This window comes from Emys orbicularis, chromosome 10 (assembly GCF_028017835.1).
Source record: "Emys orbicularis isolate rEmyOrb1 chromosome 10, rEmyOrb1.hap1, whole genome shotgun sequence".
Taxonomy (NCBI): Eukaryota; Metazoa; Chordata; order Testudines; family Emydidae; genus Emys; species Emys orbicularis.
Window position 1 is genome coordinate 32,171,720 of NC_088692.1, and position 24,201 is coordinate 32,195,920.

Here is a 24,201-nt window from a genome sequence, read left to right on the forward strand (position 1 = left end):
AGGGGAGTCTCTGACACGCTTCAAACCAAAGGCACTGCTTCAGGTAGAATACACAAACACATTTATTAACTACAAAAGATATAATCACTTAAAATCTAAGTCAAAGCACAAGTCAGATTTGGTCAAATTAAATAAAAGCAAAACGCATTCTAAGCTGATCTTAACACTTTCAGTGCCCTTACAAACTTAGATGCTTCTCACCCCAGGCTGGCTGGTTGCCCTTCAACCACACTCTCCCCTTTCAGCAGCGCTTCAGTTGCTTGGTGGTGGTGTCTGTAGATGGAGGTGGAAGAGAGAGAGCAGGGCAAACATCTCTCCCTTTTATAATGTTCTTTCTTCTTTCTTGGCTTTGCCCCCTCCCCACCCTTCAGAGTCAGGTGAGCATTACCTCATCGCAGTCCCAAGCTGACCAAGGGAATGGGGGTGACTCACTGGAGAGTCCAACAGATCCTTTGTTGCTGCCTAGGCCAGTGTCCTTTGTTCCTGTGAGGGTGGGCTGGGTTTGTCCCATACATGCCCTGATGAGGTGTGAACTGCCCCTCTGCTTCTGGAGAGTTTTGCCTGGGCTTGTTTTAAGCCAATGAGGACATATTTTCAGCCTCATAACTATATACATGAAATTACAACCTATAACAGTACTATAACAACAATGCTCAGTGCATCGGGAGCCTTCCGGAGACACCCGACATGACAAACTTTGCATTGGATACCACACAATCATATTATAAGGATGAACACGGGAGTACAGGGTGTTCCCCTGAGGTACAGAGTGTCACAAGGAGCGTTTCCTATCTGCAGGCAAGCAGCTTAGCCACACCCACACGCAGCTGCCAGAGCTGTCAACCATGGAGGCGGGCACTCACAGCTGCGCTCAATAGAAGAAACAAGACATACTATTGTAATGCTTAAACAAAGCACACAAGATTTTTTATAGGGGAGAAGGCAACACGCCGCATTTATTGAGAATACAGCAGTTAGCATATGCTTTTTAGTTACACACACATACCATGCACACAGTTCCGCCAGATGATTTTGACAGTTACCAGTCCAGAATCTGGATCAATCTAGTGGCCAGCCAGATTGGTCGCAGAGGGGAGCCGGGCTCTGTCGGTCACGATCCAATGCTCCTGGAGTAGTGGCAAGATGAACCCAAAGTCCCATGGCAAAGCACCCTGTTTTTATAGTCTTTTTTTTTTTTTTTTTTTTTTTTTGAAGTTTATGGATTTTGCTGTGTTAGTTTTTGACCGGTTACTTTTTAATTGGTGTTATTTTTTGATGTAAATATTTCAAAACACCTCCGAGAGGGTCATTCTGTCCTGGATTTGATTTAATTAATTGTATTTAGGGGTGCCAGCCTCCACCTTAGGGTTATTAATCAGGCCTTCCTCAATCATGGATGCACGTTGATGGTTTTCTGGAGTCAATAAGTTTTGATAAATGTTTTTGCTCCTTCTTTTTTGACCATCTGGTTACAATGGCCTTTACACCTTATTTTTTTCTGATGCATGCATTTCTTATTCACACAAACAGTCTTTTACAGAGACCTTTGAGAATACAAACAGCAGTATTTTATATCAAGCAAAAAGACATTGTAAATTAAACCTTGCTAAGTTTTATAACCAAAACAATTCACACTGAGGCCCAGGCCTTCAATGTTCCTCTAATCTACTTAACATAGACACAATACAGGATTCTGTCTCTTACTAACTAAACCTTAAAACAAAGAACTAAAAGGGCCCAATTTGTAATGCATATGGGAAACAGAATCCCATAGTCCCAGAGGGTCATTCCTTTTTGCTATTCAAAAAGGGTGGCTGACAGGATGAAATCAAATCATACATTAATTTTCACAGTACAATTATAAAATCCTGCTCCTCTACTATAAAGGAGGGAGTGCAGAGAAGGTTGGAGCGGAAGGTAGAAGAGCCTGGGACAGCAAAGGGGCAACATGCTGTACTAGGCTCCCTCCCCCAGCACAGTTAAGAGACTGAGGCATGCTTCCAGACACAGTCAAAGAACTACCCTGCCAGGATCAAACTAAGGGGGGTCCCAGTGAGGGCAGAAGCCACCATCCAAAGAAACAGACTTCGAAGGAGTCTGTGACAAGGCCCCATTATGCTAGGCAGTGTACAAGAAGTGAGAGGCAGCGGGTCAGGGCCCTCCTTCCTAGACAGGGCATCTGCCACCATGTTTTCTTTTCCCTTTATGTGCACAATTTCCATACAAGATTCTTGAAGTATATGGCTCCAGCACAGAAGCTTAGCATTTGAGCCTTTAGTTTTGCTTAGCCAGATCAATGGTGAATGATTTGTTAAGACCTTGAACTTCATATTGAAAAGTTAGGACCTTAGTTGCTTAACGGCCCACACTACAGCATAGCATTCCTGGTCTATGATAGAATAATTCTGTTCAGTTGGTGTCCATTTTTTGCTTAAGAAAACAATTGTGTGCTTCTTGTTATTCTCCTGTTTGCATAAGCACAACACCTAGACCAATGTCTGATACAACATCTGTACACAGTTCAAACATTTTGTCAAAATTAGGGTTAGCTTTTTAGACAAGATCTTTAGATGAGATTTTCTTTATCTTATCAAATCTTTCCTGGCATGCTTTCATCCAAACAACTTTGTTTGGCTTAGTCTTTTTACATAAATCTGTGATTACAGATACATCACTGAACCCCCACACAAACCTTCTGTAATAATTTACAAGACCTATGAAAGATATGACCTCCTTTATGGTTTGGGGTACAGGCCAATTCACAATGGCTTCTACATTCAAAGGACCGGGAGATATTTGACCCTCCACACACACTGAAACAGAGTCCCAGATAAGGAATTCTGGCTGCTCCAATTTTGCACTTAGAGGTTTTATGGTTAGGCCTGCCTTCTTGGGTTTTGACAGTACAACTCCCAGGTGTTTTGTGTTCAGCCCAAGTGTAGCTAAACACTGCAATATCATTCACATATGCTCTTGTGAAGTTCTGTTAACCATTTAACACTTGGTTAACCAGCCTCTGGAAGGTGGCCCCAGCATTAATTAAGCCAAACAGTAACATTGTGAACTCATAGAGTCCTATATCTGTGATGAAAGCAGATTTTTTCTGTGCATTCTCATCCAAAGGGATCTGCCAATAACCTTGAGTTAAATCAAAAGAACGGAGATATTTAGCTTTGCTTAAAATGTCCAGCACCTGACCAATTCTAGGCATGGGATATACATCTGGTACTGTAACCGCATTGAGTTTTCTATAATCAACACAAAACCTTAATATGTTGTCTTTCTTAGGGACCAAGGCCACAGGTAATGCTCAAGAGCTATCAGACTTTAATTACTCCTAGGTCTAACATGTTTTGTATTTCTGCACAAATTTGTTCTTGTACCCTGCCAGTGGCCCTGTAGGGTCTGCTGGGAGGTGGCTGTGGTCCTTTTGTAATGATCTTATGAGTTAGCAAGTGTGTCTTCCCTTGCTTATTAGAAAATACCTCTTTGTATTCTTGCATCACTGACTTTTGATGTGGGTTACAATATTAACAATATTACATGAAAAAAAATCATTCCCAACAAGCATTTCAGTAGGGATATTGTTCACCACCCCTACGGTCAAATCACTTTCTAAACCTTCCCACTCCACATGCACTTTAGCTAATGGCACAGGAACCCTAGATCCTCCCACTACCACAAGCTCTGCCATTCAGCCAGGTAACATGTTAGTGTCTTGGATCACATTCTGCTTAACCAGAGAAATATGTGCACTGGAGTCTTGCCACCCAATGCACTCTCTGTTATTGATCTTGATAAACGTAACAAATTCCATATCTAGCTCTGCAGGGCCAGCCCCCTTAAAACTCATCAGTAGGGCCCTACCAAATTCACAGTCCATTTTGGTAAATGTCACGGTCATAGGATTTTAAAATCGTAAATTTCATGATTTCAGCTATTTAAATCTGAAATTTCATAGTGTGGTAATTGTAGGGATCCTGACCCAAAAAGGAGTTGTGGGTGGGAGGGTCACATGGTTATAGTAGGGGTAGGGCTGCCTTCAGAGCTGGGCAGCTGGAGAGCGGCGGCTGCTGGCCGGTAGCCCAGCTCTGAAGGCAAAGCTGCCACCAGCAGCAGCACACAAGGATGGCATGGCATGGTATTGCCACCCTTACTTCTGCCCTGCTGCCTGCAGAGCTGGGCCCTCAGTCAGAAGCCACCACTCTCTGGCCGCCCAGCTCTGAAGGCCTCAGTGCAGAAGTAAGGGTGGCACGGTATGGTATTGTCACCCTTACTTCTGCGCTGCTGTTGGTGGGGCATTGCCTTCGGATATGGGCGCCCAACCAACAGCTGCTGCTCTCCGGCCGCCCAGCTCTGAAGACAGTGTAGACATAAGAGTGGCAATACCGCAACTCCCCCTAAAATAACCTTGTGACCCCCCCTGCAATTCCCTTTTGGGTCAGGACCCCCAATTTGAGAAACGCTGGTCTCTCCCATGAAATCTGTATAGTATAGGGTAAAAGGACACAAAAGACTAGATTTCACAGTTCGTGATGTGTTTTTCATGGCCGTGAATTTGGTAGGGCCCTACTCATCAGGTAAACTGCAGGTGCCTCTGGGGCTACTGTGCTGATGACAGCTGCATTAACATGGATTGGATAGGGCTTAGTTTCTTTCATCTTAGGGCACTGATTTTTCAGATGCTTAGTGGAGTTACACTGGTAAAACGTTCTTGGGCCCTCCCTCTTCACAGGAGGTTTGTGATGGGGATAACCAGGAGAGGAATAATTCTGGGGGGGAGTGTTGGGGTCCACTAGGCATAGCTACCAGGTAACTCAAAAAAGTGGAAGGCCAAAAGTGCCGATGAAGCTCTTTTGCTCTGGGCCTACCTAAACCACAAAACTCCATCTTGTAAACTCTCACCTACTTCCATGCTAATTGTTTTAATGCTAAAGCAAAAATGTATTGATCAACTTTTCTAGCAAATGGCTGCAGTTTCACTCACACTAGCAAAAATAGTAAAAATAAAAAGCTTGTTAGTTTGCAAGCGTCTAAACCCAAGGTCGCAAAAACTAAAAAAAGTTTTCTCACAAGCTTATTGTAACTATTGTCTAAAAAAAAAAAAAGTAAAATAAACAAAAGCTTGCACAAAAATAATTTAAAATATAAAAAGTAAAAGTTGTTTGTATTTGTTGCACTTAATTTGAGACATGCTGGTCTCCTAGTGCCATTTCAAAGCTCTAAAATAAACTTGGCTTGCTTTCTCCCCTCGGTGTCTTTATTGGTGCCAAGCACACCGGGCAACAAACCCTGTTTGCCATCTCAGGGCCCATCTGGGCAGGCAACAGTTTTGGCGCCCAACGTGGGGCTCGAGGCTGAAATTTAGCCTTGCCCGGATCCCTCCTGGCGGCCGACGGATTACGACGACGACCGACGCCCAGAGCGCTCACCGGTGACTTCATCGGGGGCCTCGGCGGAGACGTGGTTTGCTCGACCCCGGAGGGCACAACGGTGCAACGCACACAGACAGTGGAGAAGCAGCTGCGGGCGACGGTGGGGACTGGTCCCGTGGATAGGGCGACGGTGCAGAACCGGACCCTTGGATAAGGTAGGAACAGTCCAGTGGGGACTTTATCTGCTTTGACCTGGGGACGCCCAGTGTCTCCCTGTTTTGACCTGGGGACGCCCAGAGTCTCCCTAGAGTATGGGGCAGAAACAGAGTACAGCTGGCAGGGTACAGTGTACACCCTTAGAATGCATTCTGGGAAACTGGAAAGTGTTTGGATCTGACCAGTTGATTTAAAGTAAATTAAAAAGGTTCTGTACAGTTGATTGGCCTCAGTATCAGCTAGAGTGCCAAGAAAGGTGGCCACCGGAAGGATCACTCAATTACATCATGATCCTTCAGTTGCTTTTGTTTTGTCAAAAAACAGGTAAATGAAATAAACATTTCTATGAGTATACGTTTATGGTGTTAAGAAATAGGACTGATATTTTGCTCAAGTGCCATTTAACTCCGACAGGCTCGGTAGTAATGGCTGCTAAACCCCAGAACCCTCCCACTGTTGTAATGCCAAAATCGGTGTCCCCTTCGGCTCCTCCACCCCCACAGGCTCCAAAAAGTACCCCCTTGGTGGGATTGTATCCGTTGATTACTGAGAATGTGGTAGCCCGTCCAGGAACACAGGAACGGGCAGCCCAGATAGTGTCTGTATATTCGCATGTACCTTTTAATCCAGTCCATCTAGCTGCTTTCAAGGCAGAGGCAGGAAAATTCTCAACGAATCCAAGCAAGTTCATTTCAATCTTTAAAGGGTGTCTAGCTAGCCATAAGCCTGACTGAAATAATTGCAATATACTTATAAAAACCTTGTTGTCTGAAGTAAAGCAAAATCAGGTTATAGCTAAGGCTAAAAAAAAAGCACAACAAAAAGCATTTAAGGTTAAAAACAAAAAAAAGCTATTAAACACCAAAGGTTGTACAGAGTGAAATCCTCAAAAGTAAGTGTGCTCGTCCTGGTTTGTTGCTTCAAAGCTCTGTACAAAAGTTATGTTACTAAAAAAATATATAATAGCAATATGTATGTATTAATAATTAAAAAAAATGTATAAATAAAAAATAAAAAATTCCTTTACAAATTAAAAAAAGCCAAAAAAAAAAAAAAAGCACAAAATAAATTAACTAAAAAAAAAAAATACAGCTAGCAGGCTCAGTCCAAAAACATTGTTCACAGCCAAAACTTGGCTGACAACCAAGAGAAATGGGGGCCTAAATGTGCCCAAGCAACTGTAAAATCTGCAAAATACTGCAAGGCATAATAAGAACAACAAAAGGGTTAAAAAGCAGCTTTGCTGGACAGTATTGGCCCAGGAATTTAAAAATTCCCCCACTCTGTTCGGACAGGCTCTGGCCAAAAACTTAAAAAAGTGGAACAATGAGAACAAAGCCCTCCTTCTGCAATATGTAAATAATTTGCTAATTGCTGCTGTGGGTCTAATCCCTTGTCTTAAAGCTACTGTAAGTTTCCTAAACTTTATTGGACTCTAAGAATACAGGGTAGTGGACTGTGAGCTAAACCTCTGTATGAATGTGTTAAGGGAGCGAATCATAACCCCTTTCACTGGTCCCCAGAAGCGGACAGGGCATTTCAGTTATTAGGTGCCTGGAACCGTCCCGTGGCATACTTCTCTAAACAACTGAATCAAGTTTCAAAGGGTTGGCCGGCATGTTTGAGGGCGGTCGTAGCCACTGCCCTAGTGCTTGGAAAAGCTAAAAAACTAACACTGGGAGGAACTGTGCAAGTGTATATTCCCCATATGGTTCAAGCCCTGCTGAACACTAAGGGTGGTCTCTGGCTCACACAGGCTCGAGTTGCTCAGTACCAGGCAAAGCTGGTTATAAAAGAATCCTAAAGTCACCCTGCAAACCTGTCCCTCCCTTAATCCAGCTACCCTGTTACCAAAGACAAAAAAGCAAAAACATGACTGTCTAAAAATCATAAATGCCCACTACTCTAGCCGCCCAGATTTAAAAAATCAGCCACTCCCAAATGCTGACTTAAAATAGTATACAAATAAAAGTAGTACTATTGTGAATGGGCAAAAAAGGGCGGGTTATGCTATTGTAATACTTCATAATACCGTAAAAGCTAAAAGTTTACCGGCTGGGACATCTGCCCAACTTGCTAAACTAGTGGCCCTGACTCGTGCACTCAAGCTGGCAAAAAACAAACGGGTTAATATCTTTACTAACTCAAAGTATGCTTTTAAGGTATTGCATGCTCATGCTGGTTTGTAAAAGCAAAAAAAAAATGCTAACAGCCCAAGGTTCTCCGGTCAAGTATGGGTCTCAAATTCTCCAGCTGTTAAAAGCGGTACAACTCCCCTCAGCAGTAGCAGTGGTACATTGCAAAGCCCATCAAAAAAAAAATCAAAAAGTAACCAAGGGCAATGCCAAAGCAGACAGGAAAGCCAAGCGTGCTGCTACCCTAAAGTCACCAACAACAAAAAATGTCCAAATGCATGCCCTTATCCCATCAGTAGGTAAGCTTGCAGCCCCTCAGTACTCCCATAATAACAAAAACCTGGCTGACAGTCTCAGGCCTGGTCTACACTACCCGCCTGAATCAGCGGGTAGAAATCGACCTCTCGGGGATCGATTTATCGCGTCCCGTCAGGACGCGACAATCGATCCCCGAATCGACGCTCTTACTCCACCAGCAAAGGTGGGAGTAAGAGCCGTCGACGGGAAGCCGCGGAGGTCGATTTTGCCGCCGTCCTCACAGCGGGGTAAGTCGGCTGCGATACGTCGAATTCAGCTACGCTATTCGCGTAGCTGAATTTGCGTATCTTAAATCGACCCCCCCCTGTAGTGTAGATGTAGCCTCAGTCTCCAAAAAAAAAAAAAAGGAATGGCTTTATTCCACAAAGGAAAAAATCCTCCTGCCCAAGGGCCTAATTCGACCGGTGTTGCAAAAACTGCATCAGACCACACACGCAGGCAGAGAGGCTCTTACCCAGCTTATAAATAAATATTTTCTAACCTCTAAACTTAAACCCCTAGCATCACAGGTACAGGCTAAATGTTTAATCTGCCAAAAAAAACAACACTCGACCAGGAGTAGCAGTGTTACCAGCCACTCTAGAACCTACCCCAGGCCCAGGATTGGTGTGACAAATAGACTTTACTAAGTTTCCCAGGACCCAAGGGTACAGGTACCTCCTCGTCTTGGTAAATCAATTCAGTGAATGGCCTAAGGCCTTCCCATGTCGCAACAACACTGCCAAAACAGTGGCTCTTAAGTTTGTTAAAAAAAATCATTCCTCGCTTTAGCCTTCCCCAGTGAATAAAATCTAACAATGGAACACACTTCACATCTCAAGTTGTTCAAAAAATATCAAGTGCTCTGCAAATCCCCTAAAAACTCCACACACCCTGGCGACCACAAGCCAGTGGAGTAGTAAAACGCACAAATCAGACACTCAAGCAACACCTCTCAAAGGTCTGTCAGAAGGCCTCTCTTAGGTGGCCTGATGCTTTGCCCCTTGTGTTACTCCGCATTCGTGCTCTCCCCAAAAGTAGGTTAGAGCTTAGTCCCTTCACAATTATGTTTAAAAAAGCATGGCCTATAAATGGTACCCCAGTTCTGGCAGGGGAGTGGAAAGTGAGGTGTGGTTTCTTGTCTCAGTACATGTGCTCTCTGTCTGCTGCTCTTTCTTCTCTTCACAGGTACACCAAAGATTCACAGCCTCTTCTGCTGAATACCCCGGTCCACTCCCTGCAGCCTGGTAACTCCGTTCTCGTGCAGACCTGGAAGAACAAGCCTCTCCAAGAGAAGTGGAAGGGACCCCACATCGTCCTGCTTGTTTCCCACACAGCGGCAAAGGTCAAAAAACACAAAAACTAAATTCATCACTCTCAACTAAAAGCAGTACCCGCTCCTAAACAGTGAACGGTCCAGCCTGCTAAAAAAACTGCTAACAACAATTTAAAACTTAAGCTGTTATTCAAAAAACAGTAAGGGTCACTAAAAATGCCTAATAATCTCTCTAAACAGCCACAGCACACTCCCCCAAAAAACCCTAAGAATTGGTTTTATCTATTTACAGTAGGCCAACCTAACCTATGGTCCTGGTCCTTTTATTTTTTTAATTTGTTTAATATCAATACTTCTTATCTTCTAAGCATTTGGGTTGTTGTAATTACAATATGGGTTCAGGTTTAGAATCTCTCACAACATTCCTTTTTATCACAGTGGCAATTCTTCTGTTACCTAATGTTTCATCCACATCGCATGCAAAATAAAAAGCCATCCCTGCAAATATGGCTATCAATACCTATAAGGCCCTGAAAATTGCCTTTGCCCGTAAGTTCAATCTCTCCAACTGTTAAATATGTGCCCAGACTCCCCATCATTCAGCGGGATTGCCCTAAAAAGTAATTCCCCAAAATTGGTCAAACTATTGTCAAAGGTGAATGGTTACCAGCAGTAGCACCTCTGACAATTTAAGTTTGCAATCTAACTGTACTGCAAAAGCTCCTTATGGCCTACACAATGGCTCTTAAAATTCCCACTATAGTAGCACTCTTAAGCCCCAGCCTATTCGTCTACGTTCTCCACCCACTGGTCTCATATATTATCAGCAAGCCAGTACAAGTAATCATACCTGGTTTGCAGGCATTAGTAAGTGTAAATTTTATATTGGTCCTGGTATAAAGCTCACTGTTCCTTTACTAAATGCCACCGGTTGGCAAACCGGCGCTGCATTCTTTGCCCTATCCCCACAAGCCACCCTACAAAACTTACAAGGTAACAATAAAAAGGCTAGTTATAATAAAGCATTCTGGGTTTGTGGTACTAATGCCTACAAATAGCTCCCTCATGGTTAGCATGGTAGCTGTTACAAAGGCTCTCTCGCTCCTCCCCTCCGTATTCTCACCAAGGTTCCCTCAGGTCGCCCTAGGTACTATCGGTCCCTAAGAGCTACCATTAAACCCATCCAAAAAAAAAAAAACCAAGTTTAAAATAATATCCCTCCCTTCCTATGGGGTGGGACAGCTAACCCAACTCTACAAAAAACTATCTAAATTTCTCACTCAGTTTGCCAATAATACCCTGGCCATAAAAAAACGCATAAATGCTGAGCTGTACCAGCTTCGACTGCTGGCTTTGCAAAACCGCCAGGCCCTAAATTATGTGTTAGCCTCACGGGGAGGAGTATGTGCCCTTATTAAAAAAAAAAATGTTGTTCCTATATCCCAAAGTTTTCACAAAATATTAACAAGCATATCTTGTCAGCCAAACAAGCCTTAAATCAATAAAAAGCCCCCCCAAAAAACCCCACTATTTTTAATTCCCTTTAGGGTTAAATACCTAGTTTAAAAAAACTAAAAGGTATAAAAAAAAGCATTGTTCGCATCTTGCTCACAAGTGTTGTAATATGTTTTGTCCTTTTTCTTTTGCTCATTTGTTATAAAATGCTCATATATAAAATTTATGCCTCCCATTCCCCAAAAGTTCCCTTATACCCTCTCATTAATAATCCTAATTATATAAAGCTTAATCGCATTTTGTCTTTAAAGTATAAAAAAACTCTGTCAAAAGTTTGTTAAGTGTTCTCAAAAAAAAAAATTGTTGGGGTCCACTAGGCATAGCTACCAGGTAACTCAAAAAAGTGGAAGGCCAAAAGTGCCAATGAAGCTCTTTTGCTCTGGGCCTACCTAAACCACAAAACTCCATCTTGTAAACTCTCACCTACTTCCATGCTAATTGTTTTAATGCTAAAGCAAAAATGTATTAATCAACTTTTCTAGCAAATAGCTGCAGTTTCACTCACACTAGCAAAAATAATAAAAATAAAAAGCTTGTTAGTTTGCAAGCGTCTAAACCCAAGGTCGCAAAAACTAAAAAAAGTTTTCTCACAAGCTTATGTAAAGCTTATTGTAACTATTGTCTAAAAAAATAAAAAAATAAATAAAATAAACAAAAGCTTGCACAAAAATAATTTAAAATATAAAAAGTAAAAGTTGTTTGTATTTGTTGCACTTAATTTAAGACATGCTGGTCTCCTAGTGCCATTTCAAAGCTCTAAAATAAATTTGGCTTGCTTTCTCCCCTCGGTGTCTTTATTGGTGCCAAGCACACCGGGCAACAAACCCTGTTTGCCATCTCAGGGCCCATCTGGGCAGGCAACAGGAGGAAGGACTGCTTAGGCTCCCAACTACCCTTCTTTTATCCAGGGGGAAAACAGGATCCGCCCTTTACACTGGGTTTGTGTCCCTCAGTCTGTAGCTTGCACTCATTGGACATCTTGGCTTGCTCAAAGGCATCAGCCAGCGTAGCCATCTCTGCTACAGATTTAGCCTATAGGCAATTTTTTACATTGTCAGTGCATATACTCAAGAAATGTTCTTGAGCAATGAGATCAAGCAATCAGTCATAATCTGCAGCCCCTTTTCCCTTTACCCATTTTCTTATTAGGTCACACATCTTATAAACATATTCAGTATGACTCATGCAAGCACTCCCTTTAAGATTTCTAAATTTTTCACCTATACATTTCAGGAGTGATTTGAAACCTTTGTAAAACAAAAACAACGAGGAGTAACACGGCTACCCCTCTGAAACCTTTGTAAAAACAGTTTCCTTAAATATAAAATATATCAAAGCTCCCTGAATTGGCATTTCATTAAATACATTCAAAACTTTAACAACAGTTTTGAAACCAGTATGAGGACTTTTTTGTCCTCAGGAATCTTATGAACTTCACATAGCTTTTCAAAAGTGGTGAAGTACTCCTCAATGCAGTCTGTCTCCTTCTATGCAGACATAACTGGTCCTAGCTGTGGATAATCTTGACTGGAGGACGTCGGTGACTCTGGGATCTTCCCATGTTTTTCTATCCGCTCCAGATTGTATTTTCTCTCCACTTCAGATGATATTTTCTCTCCTTCTCATTATTTCAATTCCAGGGCTCTTCTGTGGGTGGCTTCTTCAGCTTCCCGTGCAGCACGTGCTTCTTTCTCCTACGCGCCAAGGCAGTACCTGCTTCTTTTAGTCTCAGTTCTGTCAGCCACTTCTGGTGCTGGAGTTCCCTTTTTTTTCTGCTTCCAATCTGGCCATCTCTAACTTTCCAGTTGTTTCACTGTTCATTTTTATGCCTTACTGTTTCTATTTCCGTTACCCGAAATAAACAAACAGAAAACAACTGTAACCTCTTTTTGACTGTTTCTAGCTACCGCACTTGAGACTCACTTAAAATTGCTATACCAGTGCTTAAAGTGTAAACTTCACTTAAAATAACAATCTGTGCATATTCCTTTGTCCGCTGCACCACGGTGACATTACTCAGGATACAATCTGGACTGAAGAACAGCTGTGACCTATCAGTTTTCCAACCTGTGGTGCCTTTTACACTGCTTTGCTGTGAGAGTTACCACTCCTGGTCTGCTCACACAAAGCCTCCAGCATATAAATTACTCCCAGTTATACTGTAACAGTGCTACAGCCAGTCAATCTTTCATTACACTGCAGAGCAATACCAGCAAATTCCCAGTCCCAGACTTCCCCCAGAAATGTGCATCTTGTACTGCCCAGCCCTCTCCTGGACAACACAGCACATATAAAGTCCATCATTTTATTAATAGAAAATGATATGCACAAATCCTGTTATCTCAAATGGAATTTCCCAAAGACTTCAATCCAAGCACACTGGTTTAGATAAAACAATAAAACAAGTTTATTTACTTAACTAAAGAAAGATAGCTTCTAAGCGATTACAAGTAATGAGGCATAAAAGTCATATCTAGTTACAAGAAAATGAAAATAAAGAGCAATTAATACCTAACTTAACAAAGCTAAGTGAATTCGAAGTAAAAGTCTCTCTCACTACATGCTTCAGCAGTCTTACTAGCTGAATTCTTTCAGACAGGATCCTTTCCTCATTCTAAAGCTGTTTCTTTGTTCCTCAGGCATTGTGGCTACCGTGGGTAGAGAGAAAGGGAGGAATAACTTGGGGCATCTGTTCCCCTTTCTTATATTTTCCCTCTTCTTTGAGAATCATCTCCAGCTGAGGTTCAGGAGACAGAAAGTCTGTGGGGACAGGAACCTCCAGCTGTTTCTTTGCCAACAGGTACATTTCTCATTTACATCCTCTTTCCTGCCAAAGAACGGCCATTTAACCAAGTGATAGTCCATTTGATCTTGTTGACACCTGGCCACGGCATCAGCTAACCTTTTGTCTCTGAGGAACTGGTTTGTGGCTACTTTTCTAAACTTGGATATGTCTCAGTAATGTCATACAGTAGAATTTTATAACTTTACATAGAGTGTCGCCGCACATATTTCACCGGGACAATAATGATCAGCAAATTATGAGTTTTCAATTGATACCTCACAAGGCATACTTTGTACAAAATTTATCATAATCTTGAAAAAGGGGTGAATATGAATCATCACGAAGAAAAGGAAAACTCCACAAGAAGGCAACGCCGCTCACCCCCCCCACCAATAACACCCCTTGTAACACCATGAGGGAAAGCCACAGCACACTCTTTTTAAAGTTGTCTATATTTTCCTTTCCTGCCGTATGGGAAAAAACAAACCAATATTCTTGCTCTTTGTCCCAAAGTTTTTTTAAACAAAGTCCAAGTCACAGCAGGGCTCCTTAACCCTGTCTAGTAGCTTGGCTTTTCCAGTCCCAGAAGCACTTAGCAGGGCATCTCCTGTTCCTTTTGTCTTCTTCAGGAAAGAAAGTTAACAAGCCCCGACTGCTACTAAACTCTATGTATTAACAAACACTTCCTTCTGTTTGTTTTAAACCTGCTGCCTAATAATTTCATTGGGTGACCCTTGGTTCTTGTGCTATGTGAAGGGGTAAACAACACTTAATTGTTCTGACCAACCTTGGGGCCAAGAGCCTGCCCAGCTCAGTCACATCCCTTGTGATTCCAGATCACCATGGGGTTGAAGACCCCAATACATTTTGCCCTTTCATTTCTTTCATTCATTTTATTACTGGAGATATCTGCATGGAAACAGGATCTTTGGTCTATAAGAGTTTACCAGATGCTGCTCATTGTCTAGGCTACGTTTGTGACAACACAATAAGCTGCTGTGAAGAAGAATGTGATGTCACAAAAAGAAAGTTAGGTGGAGAATGAAACAAGAGTCCTATTTCCATGCTTATATCCCTAGTGGTAATAAACAAGAGAAATACGGAAAATAATGGCTACACAAGCAGAATCATCTAAGTAGGGGTTTATTTATTTATTTGTTGCATTTCTCAATAAAGTGAATACTCTGGGTATGTCTACATTGCCAAAAAAAAAGGCAAGTCTCAGAGCCCGGGTCAACTGACTCCAGCTTGTGCCATGGGAGCAAAAATAACAGTCTAGAGCAGTGGTTCTCAAACTTTTGTACTGGTGACCCCTTTCACATAGCAAGCCACTGGGTGTGACCCCCCTTACAAATTAAAAACACTTTTTTATATATTTAACACTATTATAAATGATGAAGGCAAAGCAGGGTTTGGGGAGGAGGCTGACAGCTCGCGATTCCCCCATGTAATAACCTCACGACCCCCTCAGGGGTCCTGACCCCCAGTTTGAGAACCCCTGGTCTAGATGTTCCTGCTTGGGCTGGAGCCCAGAGTTTGACACTCTCCCTCTACCCAGACTCTGCACCACTGTCCACTTTTATACTCTGTTAATAAATACAAGCATTAGCCCAGTTTCCATAATATGAAAAGTGCTGGTGACCTTGCATCTTACCGGTTTCTTTGTTGAAGTAATATTAAATATTCATCATGCTTCTCATCAAAGTCAGTCACCATGTCCTTAGTGTAAACCTGAAACAAGAAAATATAACTGGAGTAGTGGAGTAAGGAAAGGGTTCAAAACACAAAGATTACTCTCCTAGTATCAGTAATAAAGAAGAAGGCTATATTCTAATGTTGAAGAACATTAAAACCCTCAACAGAGGAAACAAAGAAAACAATGCTGCACTACCTCCTAAAGAGATAGACTAGGGGCACGGCTACACTAGCGAGTTTACAGTGGCACAACTGCACCAATGCAGCTGAGCTGTTGTAAACTCTCTAATGTAGCTGTTCTAAACTGATGAGAGAGTGCTCTCCCATTGGCTTAACTACTCCAGCCCCAACGAGTGCTCTCCAGCCGTAGCTATGTCAGCAGGAGAAGCCACTGTTCACACCGGAGCTTATGTTGGTGTAAACATCTGTCTCTCGGGGGGGGGTGATTTATTCACCCCCTGAACCCTGAGTGACATAAATTATGCCGACATAAGCTGTAGCGTAGACATAGCCTAAGTAATTATTTATTTGGAGTACTGCCCACTATGTGTGAGATGCCTTCCAAACACTTAAGAAGTAACATCCCTGCTCCAAGGGGATGCACAATTTAAGGACAAACAAGTAAACAACTTTCAGGGAAAGGGGAATAACAAAAGACAATATATACAAGCTGTTAACTAACAGATCTTTTCCTCCTCTGTGTACTATGAGATTTCTCAATTTGCAAGGCATGAATTAAATAATTCACACTTGTTATTGCACAGTGTATTTTCTTAAAATAACTCACATTACTGGCCTACTTTGCAAGAATGTATTGTTTAATTGCTGCTTTAACATAGGAGTTTTCATAAAACAAAACAGTGAATCGAATACACTGAATTTATAGTAAACAAAAAAGGAAGCACCAGAAATATTTTCACAATTCTAAACTTGAAAAACAGTTGTATTTTATCTCAATTGACAATACAGTATAAGGACTTTGTAGTCTGATTTGTATTTTACAGTTCCCAGTGGAATCTTAGCGTGTAGCTGTAACCCACACACCGCCTGCGTGTGGTGTTCTGTCCCATCTAATGGCACTGAGACCACCTAGAGAAAAAGATTAATGGGTCTGCTAACAGCCACATGACTTTTGGCTCATGCATTTAGCCCCAGAGATCCCAGGTTCGATCCCACCCGACGACAACTGGAGTCTGTCAGTGTTACATAGCAACTAATCAGGACTGATTCAACTCCCACTGAAGTCAATCTGAGTCTTTCCACTGACTTAATAAGAACTGAATTGGTCCTCAGAACAGAAAATGTGAGATTGTTTAGAACATCTACTGAAAATACACAAACATATACTTTTACAAGCTGGTGAGCTCATGTGTATTATGAGGCAAACTAATTCATACCCTAATGTCTCTTATTGTTATTAGAGAAATCTTTCTGAGTTATTTTATTATCTCATTTACTTACGGTGTTTTTGTTTCATTTTTAAACTACAAAACAATTACTTTGGAATGGGGAAGAATTAAGAGGTTATGCAAAGTATTCTTCAACTAGGAAACATACACTAGCAGAAGAATAAAACAAATCAGTGGAGAAAAGTTTATAAATGCTAACCTTTCAGCAGCAGTTTGTGGTTCAGCAGCCAATTACAACTTGGTTTATAATTAAAAGAAGATACTGAACACCTAGCTTTGTTTTTCCAATTAAAAGTGAAAGCTAAAAGTAGTTGTAGTATTACAACTTGGAAAGGAGCTCATTGGGGAGTGGAGGCAGTAGCAACCCTCCACCTCCACAACACCACTTTGTTTCTCTTCTTAAATTCCTAAGAAAATAAACTGGGACGCTTAAACCAGCTTCCAGTTCAGGCCCGTAAAGTAAACTTCATTTTAAATGCTGCCCATTTCTCTCAGACTTGGCTGTCAGAGGGAACCAGTACTTCCCTTTGAAATGATGCAATATATAGTGTTTCTTTCTAAGGAGGTTTAAAGAGATGTGCAACATGAAGGATGCAATAAGGCAGAAGCTAGGGTTCAGGCTGACAGTTGAATACAGATTACAAGAACATATTTCAAGTTACCAGGCCTCTCTCAACAGTTACAGTCCAGGGTGATACTCCTGATGCATCTCCAATACATGTCAATAAAGTAAAAAGTTTACTCCCTTCAGCCTCTATATGCACATAAACCACTTGACTACTTACACACTGAAAAGTATCAGAGGGGTAGCCGTGTTAGTCTTGATCTGTAAAAAGCGACAAAGAGTCCTGTGGCACCTTATAGACTAACAAAGGTATTGGAGCATAAGCTTTTGTGGGTGAATACCCACTTCGTCAGACGCATGACACTGAAAAGCTTAATTTACACACTGAAATAAGGATTTTATAGTTTCATATAAAAAATAAACAATATATTCTTGACTTTGCTAGCCTGCATGGTATCTGTGAATATGATCTCCCCAGTTCATTAGTTATCCACTCAGTCTTCCAGAAAAGACATCTTAGGCCTGGTCTACACTACACAGTTAGATTGACATAAGGCAACTATTGTACACACTACAGCCTTACTCATGCTGATGTAAGCACCCTACTACACCAACATCATAACTTCACCTCCATGAGAAGCGTAGGGCTTATGTCGGTGTAGTTAGGGTGATGCAGTGTCAATATAGACACTGCATTACTTACATGGGCTGTTGGTTGTCTTGTCAATTTCACAGCTCCATGCTAGTCAGAGCCATGAAATTTACAAGAAAGCCTGACTCCCCACCTGGGCTGCTGCCCTGTCTCCACTCCAAGTTGGGCTGCCAGCCAGGCTCCCAGCTTGGGCTGCAGCCTGGACTCCCCACTGGAAGCCCTGCTGCCCCCCAGAGCCCCGGCTCCCCACTGAGAGCCCCTCTACCCTCTAGTGTCCTGGTTCTCTGCTCCCGGCAGGGAGTCCGGCTGCATCATCGTTCCCAGCTCAGAGCCTGGCTGCCCCTCTGGGCTCTTGGTTCCCTGCCAGGAGCACAGCAGCCGACCAGATACTCTGGATCTCCCTGCTGGAGATGATAAACCTCAGGTGGTTTCCCCCCACTGCCAATGGGGAACTGGAAGGTGAGTAGCCCAGCGGGAAGCTGCGCAGAGCTGAAAGCCCGGGCTCTCAGCCCCCCACACTGCCCTTCTTCAGTCGGTGGAAGCGCTCCTGGTGAGGACGCACACCACCAAAAGAAGGAGGACAGTGTGGACATCAGCCACCACAGTCATTACTGCAGTGGCTGTAAGTCGACCTTACCTAGGAAGACTTAAGATTGTAGTGTAGACATGCATAAGACCTGAATTTCTAATGCAAAGGGGGAAAAAACCTCTTTTTTCTCCTGTTCACATAACCTAGGGTGACCAGACAGCAAGTATGAAAAATCGGGACAGAGTGTGGGGGGTAATAGGCACCTATATAAGAAAAATCCCCAAATATCGGGACTGTCCCTATAAAATCAGGACATCTGGTCACCCTAACATAACCTCTAAAACAGTGCTGGGCAATCTGCAGCCCGTCAGGTTAATCCGCCTGCGGCCGCGAGACAGTTTGTTTACATCGGCCGTCTGCAGGCACAGCCGCCCGCATCTCCCAGTAGCCGCGGTTCGCCGTTCCTGGCCAATGGGAGCTGCGGAAGAGACATTCCTTCGTTCCATGTCGATATTAATTTAAACGCACAGCGCTGTTTGAAATGTCTGCAGGCAGGAGACGGGCTTGTAAGAGCCCCTGGAAAGCTGCTGTTTGGGGCAGAGGCGAAGACCCAACTCCTCAGCCTGGGTTTTTAAGCTGAACACCGATCGCTGTTCCGGGGCAATGGCGGGGTGGGGCCAGAACAAACATTGTTACATTGCGGCCGGAGCCCCTCCTCGCACAAGCACCAGAGCCCGCTGGCGGGCCTCCCTCCCCATCCCGGCCGGGTCTCCCCGCACCCCATCCCGGCCGGCATCCTTCCCCCCGCTCCCCCAATCCCGTCCTCCCCGCTCACCCCAGGCCAGTAATTCGCCTTCCATTCGGAGCCTCCCCTCTGCACCCCGTCCCCACTCCTCCGCTGCTTCACCCCGGAGCCTCCCCGCCCGCCCCGTACCGTGTCTCTTTCCCGCCAGCGGCGACACCGACAGCTCTGCCGCCCTCCCTGTTTACCGGTTCCCTTGGTTACCGTCGCGACTAGCAAACCTCACTTCCGGAGCGACTCTGTGACGCAAAATGAGGACGCGCAGGCGCAGTAGAGTTCGTCGAATCGGCGTAGGGTCTGTCGGGAGGGTGGCGGCGCAGGCGTAGTGAGTGGCGGCGGGATGGAGGCGCTGTGGGCTCTGCTGGACGAGGTGGCCCTGGAGGGTCTGGATGGGATCACGCTGGACACTTTATGGCACCGGCTGAGCAGCCGCGTCCCGCCCTTCCCGCTGCCCCTGGAGCCCGCCACGCAGCAGCTCCTGTGGGCTGCGCTGAGCGCCCAGCCCGGCCTCAGCTTCTACCTGTTACCGCGGGAGCGGCCCCCCCTCCGCCTGCACGATCGGTGAGGGGCGGCCGTGAGGATAGGGCAGGGGGTGGGGCGTAGAGTGAGTTGGGGTGGGGCCGGCAAAGGGGGGGGGGGGCTATGACATTCAGGGGTGCAGTCCAAACCGGTGAGAGGCTGTGTCACCCCTGCCCTGCAGACTTGGGTGCCTCAGAATGCTTTGCTGCTATACCTCCCCCTGGGCTACTCACATTCTTCCAGTATGCAGGTAACACCCTGAGTGTCTGGGTATGGCTACAACCTGCCAGTCACACATCAGACACAGCCTGGTTTCCACTTGCATGGTGACCCCAACACACTCCCAGGCCTGGGTTAAGAACATAAGAACGGCCGTACTGGGTCAGACCAAAGGTCCATCCAGCCCAGTATCCTGTCTGCCGACAGTGGCCAATGCCAGGTGCCCCAGAGGGAGTGAACCTAACAGGTAATGATCAAGTGATCTCTCTCCTGCCGTCCATCACTACCCTCTGACAAACAGAGACTAGGGACACCATTCCTTTCCTATCCTGGCTAATAGCCATTAATGGACTTAACCTCCATGAATTTATCCAGTTCTCTTTTAAACCCTGTTATAGTCCTAGCCTTCACAATCTCCTCAGGCAAGGAGTTCCACAAGTTGACTGTGCGCTGTGTGAAGAAGAACTTCCTTTTATTTGTTTTAAACCTGCTGCCCATTAATTTCATTTGCTGGCCCCTAGTTCTTATATTATGGGAATAAGTAAATAACTTTTCCTTATTCACTTTTTCCACATCACTCATGATTTTATATACCTCTATCATATCCCCCCTTAGTCTCCTCTTTTCCAAGCTGAAAAGTCCTAGCCTCTTTAATCTCTCCTCATATGGGACCCGTTCCAAACCCCTAATCATTTTACTGGCCCTTCTCTGAACCTTTTCTAATGCCATATCTTTTTTGAGATGAGACCACATCTGTACGCAGTATTCAAGATGTGGGCGTACCATGGATTTATATAAGGGCAATAAGCTATTCTGCGCCTTAGTCTCTATCCCCTTTTTAATGATTCCTAACATCCTGTTTGCTTTTTTGACTGCCACTGCGTGGATGTCTTCAGAAAACTATCCACGATGACTCCAAGATCTTTTTCCTGATTAGTTGTAGCTAAATTAGCCCCCATCATATTGTATGTATAGTTGGGGTTATTTTTCCCAATGTGCATTACTTTACATTTATCCATATTAAATTTCATTTGCCATTTTGTTGCCCAGTCACTTAGTTTTGTGAGATCTTTTTGAAGTTCTTCACAGTCTGCTTTGGTCTTAACTATCTTGAGCAGTTTAGTATCATCTGCAAACTTTGCCACCTCACTTTTTACCCCTTTCTCCAGATCATTTATGAATAAGTTGAATAGGATTGGACCTAGGACTGACCCTCGGGGAACACCACTAGTTATCCCTCTCCATTCTGAAAATTTACCATTTATTCCTACCCTTTGTTCCCTGTCTTTTAATCAGTTCTCAATCCATGAAAGGATCTTCCCTCTTATCCCATGACAACTTAATTTACTAAGAGCCTTTGGTGAGGGACCTTGTCAAAGGCTTTCTAGAAATTTAAGTACACTTTGTCCCCTGGATCCCCCTTGTCCACATGTTTGTTGACCCCTTCAAATAACTCTAATAGATTAGTAAGACACACAGTTTGGTTTCCCCCAAAAATGTGTGTTCTGCCCTGTCCAGCTCTCTCCCGTACAGTCCACATATATTAGGTCCATCCCCCTTTAGGGGGATCAATTTGCAACAGTTTGCTACCTTAAATGAAGTTACCCAGACAATTCACAACGCTGGATTAGTTTTAATTGAAGAATAAAACTAGTTTATTTAACTACAAGCAGATAATTTGTGAGTACAAGTGTATGGCATAAGTCAGAAATGGTTACAAGAGAAATACATATAACCTGCTTCTTAGTACTAACCTTAACAAACGTGTTTTCAGTAACATTGCTGACCAAACTCTCAGGACAGGATCTGCTCCCAAACTCCAACAGCTGTTTCTTTTGGCCTCTTAGGTGAAAAGGAGAGAGATGGATAGGGAGAGAGAACTTGAGGTGTTTTTGCCCCTCACTTTTATAGTTCAGTCGCCCTTTGAAATTGTATTTTCCTGAGGGTTACCCCTAGATAAAGTTCATTTCTGTTATGAGGACCAAGACAAAGAGGCTGATGGTGGTACAGGTTTGATGCTGCTGTTTGCTAAGGAGCAGATCTGTTTGTTCCTGTCCATCCTCCATCTCCCCGCCCCGTCCCATTCCCCCCCCCCCCCGTCCCCCCCGCTTCCTTGCCAAAGAATGGCCACTTGATAGGTGATTGCCCATCGGCTTTGATGACACCTGGCTAGAGGCATCAGTTTGTCCTTTGTCTTTGAGAATCAGGTTTACCCTCCCCAGACTTGTCTGATAAACACACTTCAGTCATGATTTCAGCTTATGTTTATAATGTTGCTACTTGCATTGCACCATGAGGATATTGACCGAGTTATTAGTTTTCAAATGATACCTTACAAGGCATATTTTATACAAAGATTATTACAGTGATGTGTAGGGTGTGAATACAGGGGTGCATTTGGTCACGGGTGAAATGGGTGGGATGTAGGGATGGGGCTGCCAAGGGTGAAGTGGGTGTGGGTATAGGGTGGGCTGGCAGGGTGTGTGGAAGGGGGTTTGGTTGGTTAGGGTGCGACTGGCAGAGCGTGTTTTTGGGGGGGTTGGTTGGTTAGGGTGGGCTGGTGGGACTGGCACGGGGGAGGTGAAGTGGGTGAGGGTTGGGTGCTAAGTTCCCCCTAAGCTGCGCAGCAAGCTATAAAGGGCCGCACAGGCACAGGGGCCTGGCGGGGAGCAAGTTGGGGTTTGCAGGGGTGCCGCAGGTCTCTCCCCTGGCCCCAGGGCTCCTGCTGCCGGGGAGAGGGCTGGGGGGAGTCCTCTGGCCCCAGCCCAGAGGCAGCCTGCACCCCAAATTCCTCATCCCAGCCCCACCCTAGAGCCCGCACCCCCAGCTGGAGCCCACACCCCAGCGCACTGCCCCAGCCCTGAGCCCCTTCCCACACCCTCAAAACCTCATCCCTGCCCTGCCCCCCAGAGCCCTCACCCCAACCCTCTGCCCCAGCCCTGAGCCCCCTCCCACACCCCAAACCCCTCATCCCCAGCCCCACTGCAGAGCCTGCACCCCCAGCCAGAGCCCTCACCCCCCCGCACCCTAACCCTCGGACCCAGCTCTGAGCCCCCTCCCACACTCCAAACCCCTCAGCCCCACCCCCGCCACACATCACCTCCATATTGGTGCACATAACAAAATTCATTCCACACATGGATGTAAAAAATTAGAGGGAACATGGGTTGGATATGGGGTGGAACTGGCAGGGTAGGGGTGAAATGGGTGGGCTGTGGGGCTAGCAGGGTGGGACGTGTAGTGGGTGAGGTGCACAGGGCATGCACAAGTGGCCCATCCTCAATCCTAAGGCAGCAGCGTAGACCAGTAGGAGGCATGTCCTACCTGGCAGTGTGATGCTCTTCTGCAAACATGGCCTTGCCCTAAGTCATCAGGAAAGCCTGCCTGAAGGAAGAGCTGGCCTTGCATTGAGCTGTGACTGTCACCAAGTGTGGGCTTGGCTGGAAAAGGGCAGTACTTGCTTTGTGTTTCCTGGCTGCCTCCCCTTCTAGGTATTGGTTGTGTAGGCTTGTAAGGCATGTGCTGGAGAGTCATTGAAATACAGCAGGAACTTCACCTCCTGCTTCCCCTTTCTCTCTGCTCTCCCTGCTCTTTGTCCATCCTCTTGACAAGAAGTTTTTTTCACATTTTCAGAGTGAAAAGGGCTTTGTAGTAAAGGAAGTCCTGTCACCTTTTGTTGGGTGGTGAAGAGAGATGCCTAATTATGTCTAAGGGTGTCTTTGGTAAAGAGGATCCATCCCCTATGAATGCTCAGTCTGCAGAAAGTTTTCTTGACCTTTGTGTGGAGGTGGGATGCATTCCTTCTGAAATTGTGTAAGGCATTCGCTTGTCTTTCACAGGCAAGTCTTGCATGTTAACCTGTTGCAGGAAGAGTCTGATTGCCACTTATAACTATTTCTTGAAAAATAGATGTTTTGCTGGGAAGTGTCTCCCTTTTCTTTGTACTCATTTTGTAAGAAATCTAAAACACTCTTGGACCTATCCTTTGACCACATTCTTGCTACTCATGTGCTGATACAGTAGAACCTCAAAGATACGAACACTAGAGTTATGGACTTACTGGTCAATCGAACACCTTGTGGAACCGGAAGTCCTCAATCAGACAGCAGCATAGACCAAAAAAAAAAGAGAGAGAGAGAGAGCAAATACTGTACTCAGGGCTTCAGTCACAGGGGGTTGGGGCTGCAGCCATGGGGGCAGGGTTCTGGGCAG

General features: G+C 44.5%; 2 protein-coding genes across 2 annotated transcripts in view; one reads left to right on the forward strand and one right to left on the reverse strand.

Moving 5' to 3' along the window:
* KATNIP (katanin interacting protein) overlaps positions 1–19,439 on the reverse strand; it is a 201,618-nt gene extending 182,179 nt beyond the window's left edge. The window contains exons 1-2 of the mRNA XM_065412567.1: positions 19,384–19,439; positions 15,254–15,330 (exon numbers count right to left, since the gene is read on the reverse strand). Of these exons, the coding sequence (XP_065268639.1) occupies positions 15,254–15,315 (62 nt within the window). The 5' untranslated portion in view covers positions 15,316–15,330; positions 19,384–19,439. The remainder of the gene's footprint in view (positions 1–15,253; positions 15,331–19,383) is intronic.
* Positions 19,440–19,591: 152 nt separating this feature from the next.
* GTF3C1 (general transcription factor IIIC subunit 1) overlaps positions 19,592–24,201 on the forward strand; it is an 83,902-nt gene continuing 79,292 nt past the window's right edge. Inside the window, exon 1 of the mRNA XM_065411936.1 lies at positions 19,592–19,812. Within this exon, the coding sequence (XP_065268008.1) occupies positions 19,592–19,812 (221 nt within the window). The remainder of the gene's footprint in view (positions 19,813–24,201) is intronic.